This window comes from Seriola aureovittata, chromosome 22 (assembly GCF_021018895.1).
Source record: "Seriola aureovittata isolate HTS-2021-v1 ecotype China chromosome 22, ASM2101889v1, whole genome shotgun sequence".
NCBI classification, from domain to species: Eukaryota; Metazoa; Chordata; class Actinopteri; order Carangiformes; family Carangidae; genus Seriola; species Seriola aureovittata.
Window position 1 is genome coordinate 766,232 of NC_079385.1, and position 12,578 is coordinate 778,809.

Here is a 12,578-nt window from a genome sequence, read left to right on the forward strand (position 1 = left end):
GCACTTTTGAATTTATACACACCAAACTAGATCTGCTGAAACTCTCCTATAAGTCACCTAGTGGTGAACATAACCTCAAAATGATAACACACTCTGGTGGTGTAAAACACACACCAAAGACATATATAGGGATGCATCATCCCATTGTCCTTTTTCCCATGGTCAAAATGCTTCTGTCTGCTGTGTGCTTCATGGGCATCAAATGATGCATGTCAAATGATTCAGTGTTGCAGGACACAGTTTATTTTGACTTTTGTAGGGAATCACTTTCAGGACTTGGTTGTGGTCACCTGTGGGAAATGTTCTCTACAGATCCAAAGGAAAACTAGAATCTCCTCCTCCTGGTTGTTTCCTCCACCAACCAGCCAAGTGTCAGGAAATATGGTCACAGTCTCTTTTTCCTGAGTTACAGTGTTGAATAACACCCAGAGATATTTTTGCAGAACATTATGATGTCACAGTGAAGTTGACCTTTGACTTTTTGGATATGAAATCACTATATTTATCCTTATAGTCATTTGCCAAAACGTGTTATGTGAAGTCACAGTGTGACAGAAGTGATGAAATTCCCTCTGGGTGTTTCCATTATATTGTATTCACATGAACATGAGGTCACCATGACCTTGAACTTTGACCTTTGACCCCCCAAAATCTAATAGGTTCACCCTTGAGTAAGTGAATATTTGTGCCAAATTTGAAGAAGTTCTGTCTAGGCATTTCGGAGATATTGTGTCCCCGAAAACAATATGCCTCTGGCTCTGTCACCTGACCACTCCCACGCAAAACACTGTCACAGAGAAATGTAGCTTTGAGGATGCTGGATACTGCAGGATACTACTGTCATGACTTTGCTGCACTTGCAGTCTTGAAACAAAAGGCCAAATATATTGTAGTGTTTAAATGATGCTTTACTTCTACAGAAGCTGGTGACAACAATGATTACGAGAGTGAAGAAACTCAACCAGGTACCTTCTTCAGTACAAGGTGTTCTGCTTTGTGGTTGTTTTGTGTCCAGTGCAGCGGTAGCGGTCACTCACCAGGGGGAGCCGTAGATCCTGAAGCCACGCACGGTGACCTCAGAGTCCTGCAGGTAGATGCAGTTGGTGAGCAACGACTGGACGTTCTCGTAGTTCTCCGGCTTCAGCTTGGAGGCAGAGGGGAAGTAGTAGAAGTCCTGCTTGATTAGGTCAGCCATAAACTCTTGGTCAAAGGTCAGCTCGTGGTTCCCTGCAATTACTATCTTGATGTCATAGGGCAGGGTACCTGCAAAGGAGGAGAGGGGGAGGGAGGGGAGTGAAAGTAAAGGAGGAGAGGAGAAAGTAGGAAAAGAGTTAAGGCAGGTAAATAAAAGAAAAAGAAGACAGTAATTGGGGAGTGACAGGGAGAATGTGGCAAGAGAAAGGGGAAAGAGATGTAAAAGAAAAGAGGATTGAAAGTAAAGAAGGTGAAGTGGAATGTGGGAAAAGGAAAGAAGAAGAAAAAGAGGTAAGGCAGGAAAATAATAGAAGAAGAAGACGGGAGTGATTTGGGAGTGACAGAGAGAGATGTAGTGAGGAGGCACAATGTGGCAAGACAGAGAGGGAAAGATATAAAGAAGAAAGGAGAGGTGTAAAAGAAAAAAGGAGGAGTGACAGTGAGAGGAGGAAACAGAAAATGGAAGGAGACATCAGGACATGGACAGGGGAGACAGAGACATGAGATGTAGGGGAGAGGAAATGAAGAAGAGAGGGGTGACAGGCGGCGTGGGGAGAGACAAGGAGGAGAAGGAAAATTGAGGACGGCATGAAACCCATCCCAGATGGCTTGGCATTCACATGCGACAAGGTTTTCTCATTGTTCCCCTTCATTTCTAGCAAATCTGTACATCTGTCTTAGCTTCCCTCCATCAGTCAAGGTTGCAACCCACTGCACTGCTTTCTTCTGTTTATGGAGGCATGGCTGAACGCATCCGTCAGGAAATCTTTATGTGGAGGAATGATGAGGGGGGAGGACAGAGAGAGTGATCAATGTGACGTTTACCACACAGAATATTAAACATTTACCAACTATGGCAACCGCCGCTGCATCTTTCCTCCTCTCTCTTTCATCATCCCTCTCTAATCAAACTCCCACTCCTTCACATAACCCCCCATTCTCTCCTCGGTCTCAGTGGTTTTAATTGGCTATTCGGAGGCTGGTGCCGCGTGGGGCGTGATTGATCGGTGCCCATCAAACCCAGCAGAGGCCAAACCTTCACCTGCTATGATATGTTTTCAAAGCTCAGCAGGGAAACACAACACTGAAACATCTGGGGCTCTGCTCTGTCAGCAGAGGGATGGAAAGTTCAGTTACCACGTTTTTTTTTTGCCAGGACGACGCGGCACACAGCTGAGCACACTGGTCTGTTTGTCTGCATGGTATGTTTGTGAGTGACTTTCCTGTGTGTGTGCGCATTTTTGCCCGCATCTGTGCATGAATGTGTCATGAGAGTGAAAAGGAGTAATTAAACTGAGCTTTATAAGAGGCTGACAGCCTGGCGATGGCTCTGTCATAACAGCCAATCACAGCCTGGTGACAGAAAGAGAGGAAGAATGGGGGGTTAGGAGGAGGGAGAGGAAGGAGAGAGCGACAGAAATACTTTAGGAAGCCCAAAAATCCTTGAGTGTGAAGGAGGAATAATAACGAGATGAAAGCAGCTGTCAAAGAGTGCCCATCTCTGCAGTCTGGGCCTGGGCCGCCCCCTCTCCCGAGCACAGTCCCCATTTGTTTGGCAGAAGGGCTTGTGTTTAGTTGTCAAGCAGACACCAAAAAAGCCTCATAAACGTGGGGCTGCACCTCCATGAAGGCACATGGACCCACACACCACGGCACAATCAAAAGATGTTTTTAGTCCTCTTCATCAGACTTAGGCATTTGAAGACGTGTTTGTTCAATCGTCCCTGGATAAACCAAGGTTGAAGGAACACTTCACTCCAAAATAAAAATCTGATCATGATCTTCCACTGAATCCTTATTGAAGCTTGTTGGACACCTGAATGCTCATTGAATGTGTTTCTATCTCACACAAAGCATTGAAGGTAATGGGACTGCAAAATATATTAAATCCTTGCACATTTTCTGAATGACTAATGGAGGATAAATCAATGTGATTCACTCACTCATGATGCGATTTGGCTCCAAAACTTTACACAACATGAGGTGATTACAATTCTTTCTTTCTTTTTATTTATCTATTTTTACCAATGCTCATTTTGTCGAGATCAACACACACTGGACCAGTAATTTCAGCAGTTCAAGAGTCCTACCTATGTGGTAATCAGCCAGGGATTTTTGTTTTTAGATTTGTTTTGACATTCAAAAATGTTATTTTTATATACTATCTATGTTATTATTCATATATTATCTCTTATTTTTCGTAAATTATATTTGAAAAATGTTATTTTTCAAATGTATTTGTACATTTTTTTTAAGATTTTTTCAACTGAATAAAAGTTATTAATTTAGATTAGCTTGAGTTCATCATCAAATTAGCATCCGAGACTGATATTCCTCTGTCCTGTACATCAGAAGTTAGGCCAGAATCAAGCTAGTCTTAATCTACCTGTGCATCTTCTACATTTCTCTGTTAGTGATGCACAACAGAATATAAGTGCATACTGGATATGACATATGTTATTAGTATGGGACACATAATAAAGTGAAAGCTAATTAATTAATTAATTTATTGGCTACTCTGTGACAGTGGAACAAACTGCTCAACACTAAAATTATATCAACATAATACAAGTCATGTAGTTCTTATAGCTGATCCTCAGAGCAGACAAAGAGCAACATCCATCCATTCATTATCCATACCGCTTATCCTTATAGGGTCAGGGGTGGGGTACACCCTGGACAGGTTGCCAGTCCATCACAGGGCCGACATACAGAGACAAATAACCAGTCAAACTCACATTCACACCTATGGGCACTTTAGACTCACCAATTAACCTATTGTGCATGTCTGTGGACTGTGGGAGGAAGCCGGAGCACCCAGGAAGAACCCACACAGTCACAGGGAGAACATGCACACTCCACACAGAAAGGACCCAGGCCCGAGATTCAAACCCAGAACCTTCTTTCTGTGAGGCAAAAGAGCTAACCACTGCTCCACCGTGCCGTTCCAAAAGCAACATTAGCATTAATTTGAAATTCTGTTACATGATCAATGTTCACTCCTCTTTTCGCACTGTTTTTGGTTTCTACCAACTCCAGAGAAACACAATTGACCCTTTATGCCCCACTGTGTATACCAGCTAGTTGATAAGTTTGTCCCTCTGCTGTTTGGTGCCTGATACACCTGTATGATACACCTGCCTGATACACCTGTCTGCTTCTTCTGGAAACAACATTGATGATATTACTGAGACAGAACCAAATGTAAATTTGCAGAGAACTGAACAAGTCAAAAAAAGTAAAAAAGCTTTGTTAAAGAAAAGGCTCCTGTAGGGTGATGATTCTCTGTGATTTTGTCACAATGAGCAACCCTTTTCAAATTATACTTAGTCATCTGATCCACTGATAACGATTAAAGAAAATTAACTGTGCACTTTTAAGCAACGAGTTGGAATTCATTTAGACTTATCACAGAGCCAAGTAACTCTGTTAATTTTCTGGGTTTTTTAGTGACAGCGTGTACAAAACAAATTTTCTCTGCAGCCTTAATGACGGCTGTGACAGCTTCTGGAAGAAAAGCTCACCAGGAAAGGAGCCAAGTAGCTGCATGGGAGCACAGCATCTACCTGAAGACTTGTTTAGCTTGTTGTGTCAGTCTTTGAAGACTGGAGCTGCCTGAGTGTGAAGTGATAGATGAAAACTGGACTGACCTCAGACTGCACGAACAGCAAACATGCAAAGCATGAATCAAAAATCAAAGTAAGGTCAGGAAGAAACTACCAAGTTTAGTCTTTGAGCTATGGAACATTATATGCCGAGACTATTTTCTCTGAGGTGGGACACTTTATATCAAACAAGCTGTTCCACTTTCATCTGCAAATACACATAAATAAATCTGGAGATTCAAAGGGAATCTTCCATAGACAGACAAGAAAATGGAAAAGGATGAGATCATCAGCAAACTGCACGAAACACAACATTCAAAAATAAGTAAGGGAAGGGTGTAGGCTATTTGTGGTTGTCAGTGCATGCGGGTGAGCCTGAGGAAGACAGTGAGGCAACAAGGGAAAGACAGCAAGGGAATAAGGCACTCATATATTTTCCGACAAATAAACACTATCTGTTTCTCCTCAGAAATTCTGCAATGTGAGCAGTTTTCACCCATGAAGTTTGATGGCCGACTGTAAACTGAGAAAAATAAATCACAGGGAGAAATATAAAACTCCACCAGCTGGACACAAATACCCCCCCATCCTCCCACACACACATACACAAACACATACACACACACACACACACACACACACACACACACACACACACACACACACACACACACATGCTCTTACTTAGCAGAATTAAATTTCAATTTCATGGATGAATTTTCTGAAAGTTTCCCCCGGAAAAAAAAGCTGCAAAATGACAAGGTGTGAATACCAACAAGCTGAACATCACAAAGCTGCATCTGACTAAAAGCAGCAGTGTGTGCACCTGTTTATTGTAATTCTCCGTCCACGCCAACTGCTGTCTGTCAATATAGAAATAATAACAATTTAAAAATGAAAGAAATCCAACAATACAGTATGTTATTGTGTATGCCCACAAAGAACAAATCAATCACAAAAAGACAATTCCTCCATCAAATGGTTTTGTCACAAAAGACAGAAGAAAAAAAGAAGAAAAGAGGAGAGGATGTGGGTGGAAGTGTGTGTGTGTGTGAGTGTGTGTGTGTGTGTGTGTGTGTGTGTGTGGAGAGAAGGGGGGCATCTAAACATTCGGAGCGATATTCCCCCACAACACATGGGGTGCTCTTTGTTGCCCGCCATCTTTTGTCTTTGAATTCAAAAGGCTGCTTTAAAGCAACAAATACTTTCAATTTGTCTGCGAGTGAATCAGGGGCAGCAAAAGGCAGGCAGCGGCATCAAAAAATAACAAAAGAAGAAGAAGAAAAACAAAGTTAGCAGCCACGCGAGCGAGGGTGTGTGTGTGTGTGTGTGGGGGGGGGGGGGGGTGAAAGACTTGAGAAGAAGTGGGACAGTGCCAGCCTAAAGCGAGGCTGCTTCCAGGGGTGGAAACAGCTGGACTTCAGTCTGTCCGTCTGTCCCTTCGTCCCTTTATTTCTCTCTGGTTCCGCAATCCCATCATGCTCAGTATCTTTGCTCTTTTGTCAAGCACCTCCCCCCCCCAGTCATACACATCCCAGATCCCCGTCTGTCTGTCTGTCACCACAAAAACCCCCCGCCCTCCCATGAGCTCCACAAGGCAGCCTGTGTGTGTGTGTGTCTGTGTGTAAACGTCTGTCTAGCACACAGGTATGTACATGTTCCTGAGAGTCTGTGCATAAGCATGTTGTTTATGTATGGATGCACATGACTCTGTGTGTGTTGTTTGTGTGTGTGTGTGTGTGTGTGTGTGTGTGTGTGTGTGTGTGTGGATTCCCACCGCCGCCACAGGAAATCTCCCTGAGTTCGGCCACCATTGTTCCTGCGATGGGTGGTCTACTCTTTGAAGAGGAAAATCCCTGCTCTGTCCAAATCTCTGGCATGTACAGGGGGATTACTTCCCATTGTGTCTGCATGTGTATGTATGTGTTCTTATATGTGTGTTTGCGTGCATGCTGAAACAAAAAAAAAAAAGCTTGAAATTTCCTGCCTGCCAAGACAAAGTTAATTCCTAAGTGTGTGTGCATAGATACCAAAAACTAGTAGCCAAAACGTCCTGCCAAATAACTTAATACCAAACTGTGTGTGTGTGTGTGTGTGTGTGTGTTTGCTGAAAATAGGGGCCAAATATTTGCTGCCAACTCAAAATGATTAAATTAATATGCGTGTGTCAGTATGAGTGAATGCATGTGTGCAGGAAGCAACAGCCAGAACTTTATACTAACATGAAATTAAAGGAAAAAAGTCCATCACAACTCAGGTCTTATGTTTTTTGTAGCATTTGAGCTTTTTATGTATGAGAAGATAACAGAGTCACATATTGGTTAAATAACAGTATCAGACCACACAGCTGTGTGTACGGTCACATCATGGAATCATGGGGGATACGCAGAGTTTACTCTCATGTCTGTGACCTAAGTATAGCACTAGAGCTGGCGAGCGAGGCTATTATCTTAGCATAAAGAGTGAAAGCAGGGGAAACAGCTAGCCATGCTCTGTCAAAAATTAAAACACACCTACAAATTCCCTTTAAACTCACTGATTAACACATTGTGTGTTCAAATTAAATTAGATGTTTGTAAGTTTTCCCTGCTGCTGGCTTCATGGCATGTCATGCTTCATGGCATGTCATGCTTCAAGCATCATTGTCCTCTGAGTAGCGCAGTTGCTGTCAGAAAGTGAGGAGACGGGCCTGGGCGAGCTGGTTAACATGCTAACTATAGTAAAAGAAAAGAGGTGATAGAGACAAGAGCTAACATTGGTGTTTGTTTCCACCTCTGGTTGGTGTGTAAAGGAATGAAGCTTGGTGATGAACTCACAATGTTTCTTCCAGACTGGTAAGTAAACAGCTGCTAATGCTAATGCTAGCTGTGAAGCAATTGAAAAAACGTACAAACTGCTCCTTTAAACAAGCTCTTCACTCCTGCTTCAAGTCTTTATGCTAAACTATGCTCCAGGCTCTAGATCGATACTACCTCCATATCACACAAATATGAGAGTGATAAAGTATCAGTGGGGAACTGTCAGGTCTTTCTAGCATTAAATGTTATATTTAATCTCTAATTTTAGCCTAATTTTCTCTCAGAAATGAAAGGGTTACTGTCCTAAAACCATGAAAACAGAGTTATCCGATCAGACTTTTTTCTTTTGTCGTTCCCTCTAGGCAGAGAAAAGGTTATTTGTCTCAGTCATTGGTTAGGGCTTCATAACCAGGACAGAAGGACTGAAGCCCCCACAGCTGCGTGTGTTTGTTTAGAAAGTGGCAAGTGAAATAATATAATAATCAGATTTTAACTTATAGTTGGTGGGACCAAAAATCATTGCCCTATTCCTTCCTGAGGGCTCACGACCAGAATTACAGCACGGTGGAAATCATCATCAGCCTTCCCAATAGGGATGCGCTTGCTGTCTTCACTCGACCCTCCCGGAACTAAAAACTAAACAGAACTTTGTGGGAACACTGACAATTAGTAGTCAGCAAACTAATGAAAACAAACATACCCAAAGTCCCCCAGCTATTTCCATTTTGGAAGAAGTTATGGTTGGTCAGTGTTGAGTTTAAGGCCCAGCTCTTACAATCTTACATCTCCTCTCTCAGGCTTCTCTCTGGATCTCTAGTCACAACACGTCGGTAAGCCAATCAGAAGAGAGGAGGCTCTGTGCCCCAGGGCTTGGGGCATGGCTGAGGGTGGTGACTGCTTTGTTGTGACATCACAAAGTTCCAGAAATGTAGACTGAGCGCTTTGATACTTTCACAGTATTAATATAGAACCTAAACCTGCTTTATAATCAAGCAACACATGGACATCTACCTTTAGACTGTATGGACCTCTAAATGTAAGTCTTGCCAATAAAGCTAATGAAGCTTATTTACAAAAATGTCCAACTACTCCTTTGACTTTTCCTTTTTGACAAATAAATGCTTAGTCATTTTTGTGTCTGTGGGACAAACTCTTTGTTGTTTCTTAAGTCTGTGAGGAATCCTGTGGATTTGTTTGTGGACCTAGACTGACAGTGTGTGTGTGGACTGTATGCCTTATTATGTGAGGACTCATCTGTGATGTATTATAAACAGATCAGCAGTGCCTCTGCAGGCTTTGCTCACAAGAGGGTAGAGTGGAAAGTTTGTTCCACTGTACATCACATAAAGTACTACAAAGACTTGTTCATTGTTTTTGTTTGTTTGCTTGTTTATTAAAAGACATGATACTCTTCATGTGAACAGCTGAGATCTGGGAATGGTGACAGACCTAAAGCCTCAGGTGAGACATTTATTTGGACGACAGAATGATGGAGAGAGATGAAATTGTTACCACACTGTTCACTGTTAATATACAAACTTCCTGGTTCAGTTTCAACCTGCTCTCCTTCACAGAGGCTGGGTGCAGTTTCACTATAAAATGAAAGATATAACCAACATCTCAGGCTCATTCAAAATAAAGTGTTTAAAATAATCTGGTTTATAATCTTGTTTACCACCTGTCTGATCTACTGACTGCTGAACATGAATATGTTCTGCGACCCAGGTCTCAGAAGTTACTGCGGTGAGAACAACGTTAACTAAGTAAGAGATATGATGGTCAAAAATACAAAAAAGAAAGTCATAAACCAGAATTATTCTGACACTGTCTGTGTATATATATAGGTGTTTCTAAGCACATATGCCTGTGTTTGTGCGTATCCACAGAGCTTATGTCTTTAGAACACAGTGCAGCTTCAGCCAGCCTTTATCTGTGTGTGCATAAACAGAAATGCAATAATTCAAAGGGAAGCTTCAAAAGCAACGGCACTGATGTTCAAAGACAGACAAGCTAAAGACTCAGCCCGGATCAGTCCTAATTCCTTTACAGCATGTGTGTGTGTGTGTGCATGTGTGTGTGTGTGAGTGTGTTAGACAAAGAGGGAGGACTAGATGTGAGGGAGGAAAAGTAATGTCACATGAAGGAGAGAGAAAGAGGAAGAAGAGAGGTGAGTAAGGGATAGACATGCAACAAGGTGGAGATGGATGATAGAGGAAGAGAAGCAGTGAGACTTCTGCCTTCCCACCTCAGCTTAAACTTAATACTCACTCATTTCATTTAACTCACCACCCACACACTGCTCCATCTCATCACACACACACACACACACACACACACACACACACAATCATACAGTCAGACACAAAACAAAGACAACCAGCAATTATGAGCCAGCGTACACAAACACCACCTACTGAGCCATGCATCCAAAACACACATGTTATCTGCGTACAGCAGCACCTCCTTACACTTCACAATGTCCGCTCTGAGCATAATGCATTACACACACAAGACACACACACACACACACACACACACACACTGACAAAGACAGATCAGCGCATCATCAAGCAGCATCGTAGGTGGTCTCTCTCTTCTCTTTCTCTCTCCTACACGCCATCTCTGTCTCTTTCATCCTGTCTGCTCCACTTCCACATTCAGTGTGACGACGTTGCCTCCAGGATAATGTGGCTGAAGATTAAGCTGCAACTTTCACAACCAGCGACGTGGGCTTCTGATGGATGCTGATGAATTCAATGAGTGGCCACCTGCCATCTGTCCCATGTCTGTTTTTAAACATGGATTTCTCATGACGCCAAATTTAACCGGCGCTAAACTACAACCCCTGTGCAGTGCATTACCTCCATGTTCCCGTCAAAGCCACTTTATCATCGCATGGTGATGCATCTGCAAGGGGAGACCACTCTGAGACCAGATCCAACTTGATGTGTTCAGGGGTATCACTGTTGGCCTATGAAGGTGAGGTCATTCATATGTCTCCTCTCACAAATGAAGACTCACCATAGACTCATTTTAGATGTCAGCCATGACAACGATAAAACTTTAAGACACAAGACATAATAATGAAGGGAATCATTTAGCTTGGGTTTGGACTACACATATGACAGAGCCTATGTGGAAAATGGAAGTGAGGAGTTTGAAATATGCCCGTTGAACAGGTGGGGAGGGGCTATTGGTTGCATTATGGGAAATGGAGCATCACTCATATTTGGCACTAAAAGTCAGGATTTCTCTGCCTCTGCTGCTGCTACAGGTTTGATCATTCTTTTTATCTAATTCAATTTCATTCAATAAACTCTGTTTGTTCCCAGGTGGCAATTTTAAGGGCACATAGAGTAGACGTTAAAAACACACAAATGCACAACAAAGAACACACAACCAGCACAAGACTGTACACATGAAGCAAAAAAAACAAACAAAAACAAAACATCTGTGCAAAGACAAAACAATCAACAATGGTGCAAAAGAAAAAACCTATAATATTATAAAGAGACAGTACCAATAACAACATGGGAGATGACATCACGAGTGCAAATAAATAACTGCATATTTTTATTAAATTCAGCCTGAGCCAAATGAACTGGAAAAAAAAAACATGCTGAATGTTCTTTAATGGTTTCTGGTGTCGGGCTATGGCAGCAGTGGAGACCAGTGTGAAGTGAATGTTTTACTGGAGCTGACAACAACTACGCTCATAGCTCTGTGAGTGTCATCAAAACCTATGCGAGTAAAAAGCTAGTCGTGTCCTAGTCATGTCCTTCTTCACACCACCAGTTCAACAAGATTTAAACACAAGACATTTTCAACTGCTCCATCCACGGTTTGTTTTACACATGTCAGGAATATTATTATTTTATTTGTTTCCAGAGAGATACTATTGGTTTATATACAATAACTCTGCTGATGTGAACATTATTGTTGCTGCTCTAGAAACTAATTTTATTTATTCTATTATTTGTAAATTTTAAGAACCAATATGAGTATCAATAAAGAGCCCGATAAGCTGTATTGTATTGATGAGATAAGATAAATATAACATTACATAGCTTCACTTGATAGAACTTGTGTCACTGCTGCAACTTCAACATGAGCCTACAGAAACTCACACACAGCATGTGAAGATTTGACTCTTCAGCTGGAGACTGGACACATGGGTCATGGTGTCAATTTGGTGACTGTGAGGTTAGCTAGCCCGATGGTGGAGGAAGACGTAGGAACTGTGTATGTTCAGTGTTTGTTTATTTATTGCAAGTCATATTGTCATCGCATCACATCGATTTTCCTCATATCGTTGAAGCCTAATACTAAATTGCTTATAGCAAAATAAGTCCAGCCCATACTTTGGCCACATGCTTGTTTTCTTCTGGCTGAGTATACGCCCGATTCCATGGCCCGAATCTCGCCCATATATAGCATGATCATTAGATGCTATTCCACCGAAAATCGTCTGAATAACAGGATAACAGTCGCAATCTTCCCAGATTGGGAAGTACATGGGCCAGAGTGAAGTGTTCCTTTAAAGGGCCAATATTTAATTTTAGCTTTACAGCCAATTAATTGTTTTCCCTTACCCTTGGGTGGATGTGGACATTGATGTACATCCATTCATCAGTTTGGGGTATGTGTATGTTTGTACATGTTTCACACAGAAAACAGCAGTAGGCCTGCTGACAGCAAGAAGAAGCTCTGCTTGATTGCTGTATTTAACTGAACAACATGAAAAGAAAAAAAGAAAACAGTGAGTGAACAGGAAGGATGGGAGCTAAAACAGAACGTAGATAGGATGTATGAAAGCTGTACATAGACTGATTCACATCTGACTCCCCTCTGCTATTTGTTTAAAGGAGCTACTTGTAAGTTTTGCAATCGCTACATAGCTAGCATTAGCATTAACAGCTGTTAACTTACGAGTGCTGCCAAGAGATTCAGCCATTGTTGTATTTACAATACAAGAGTTCAT

General features: G+C 42.0%; 1 protein-coding gene across 1 annotated transcript in view; it reads right to left on the reverse strand.

The window, feature by feature from the left end:
• The window catches only part of mpped1 (metallophosphoesterase domain containing 1), a 97,499-nt gene that overhangs the window by 55,981 nt on the left and 28,940 nt on the right, over positions 1-12,578 (reverse strand). Inside the window, exon 4 of the mRNA XM_056368026.1 lies at positions 1,038-1,263. Coding sequence (XP_056224001.1) covers positions 1,038-1,263 — 226 coding nt within the window. The remainder of the gene's footprint in view (positions 1-1,037; positions 1,264-12,578) is intronic.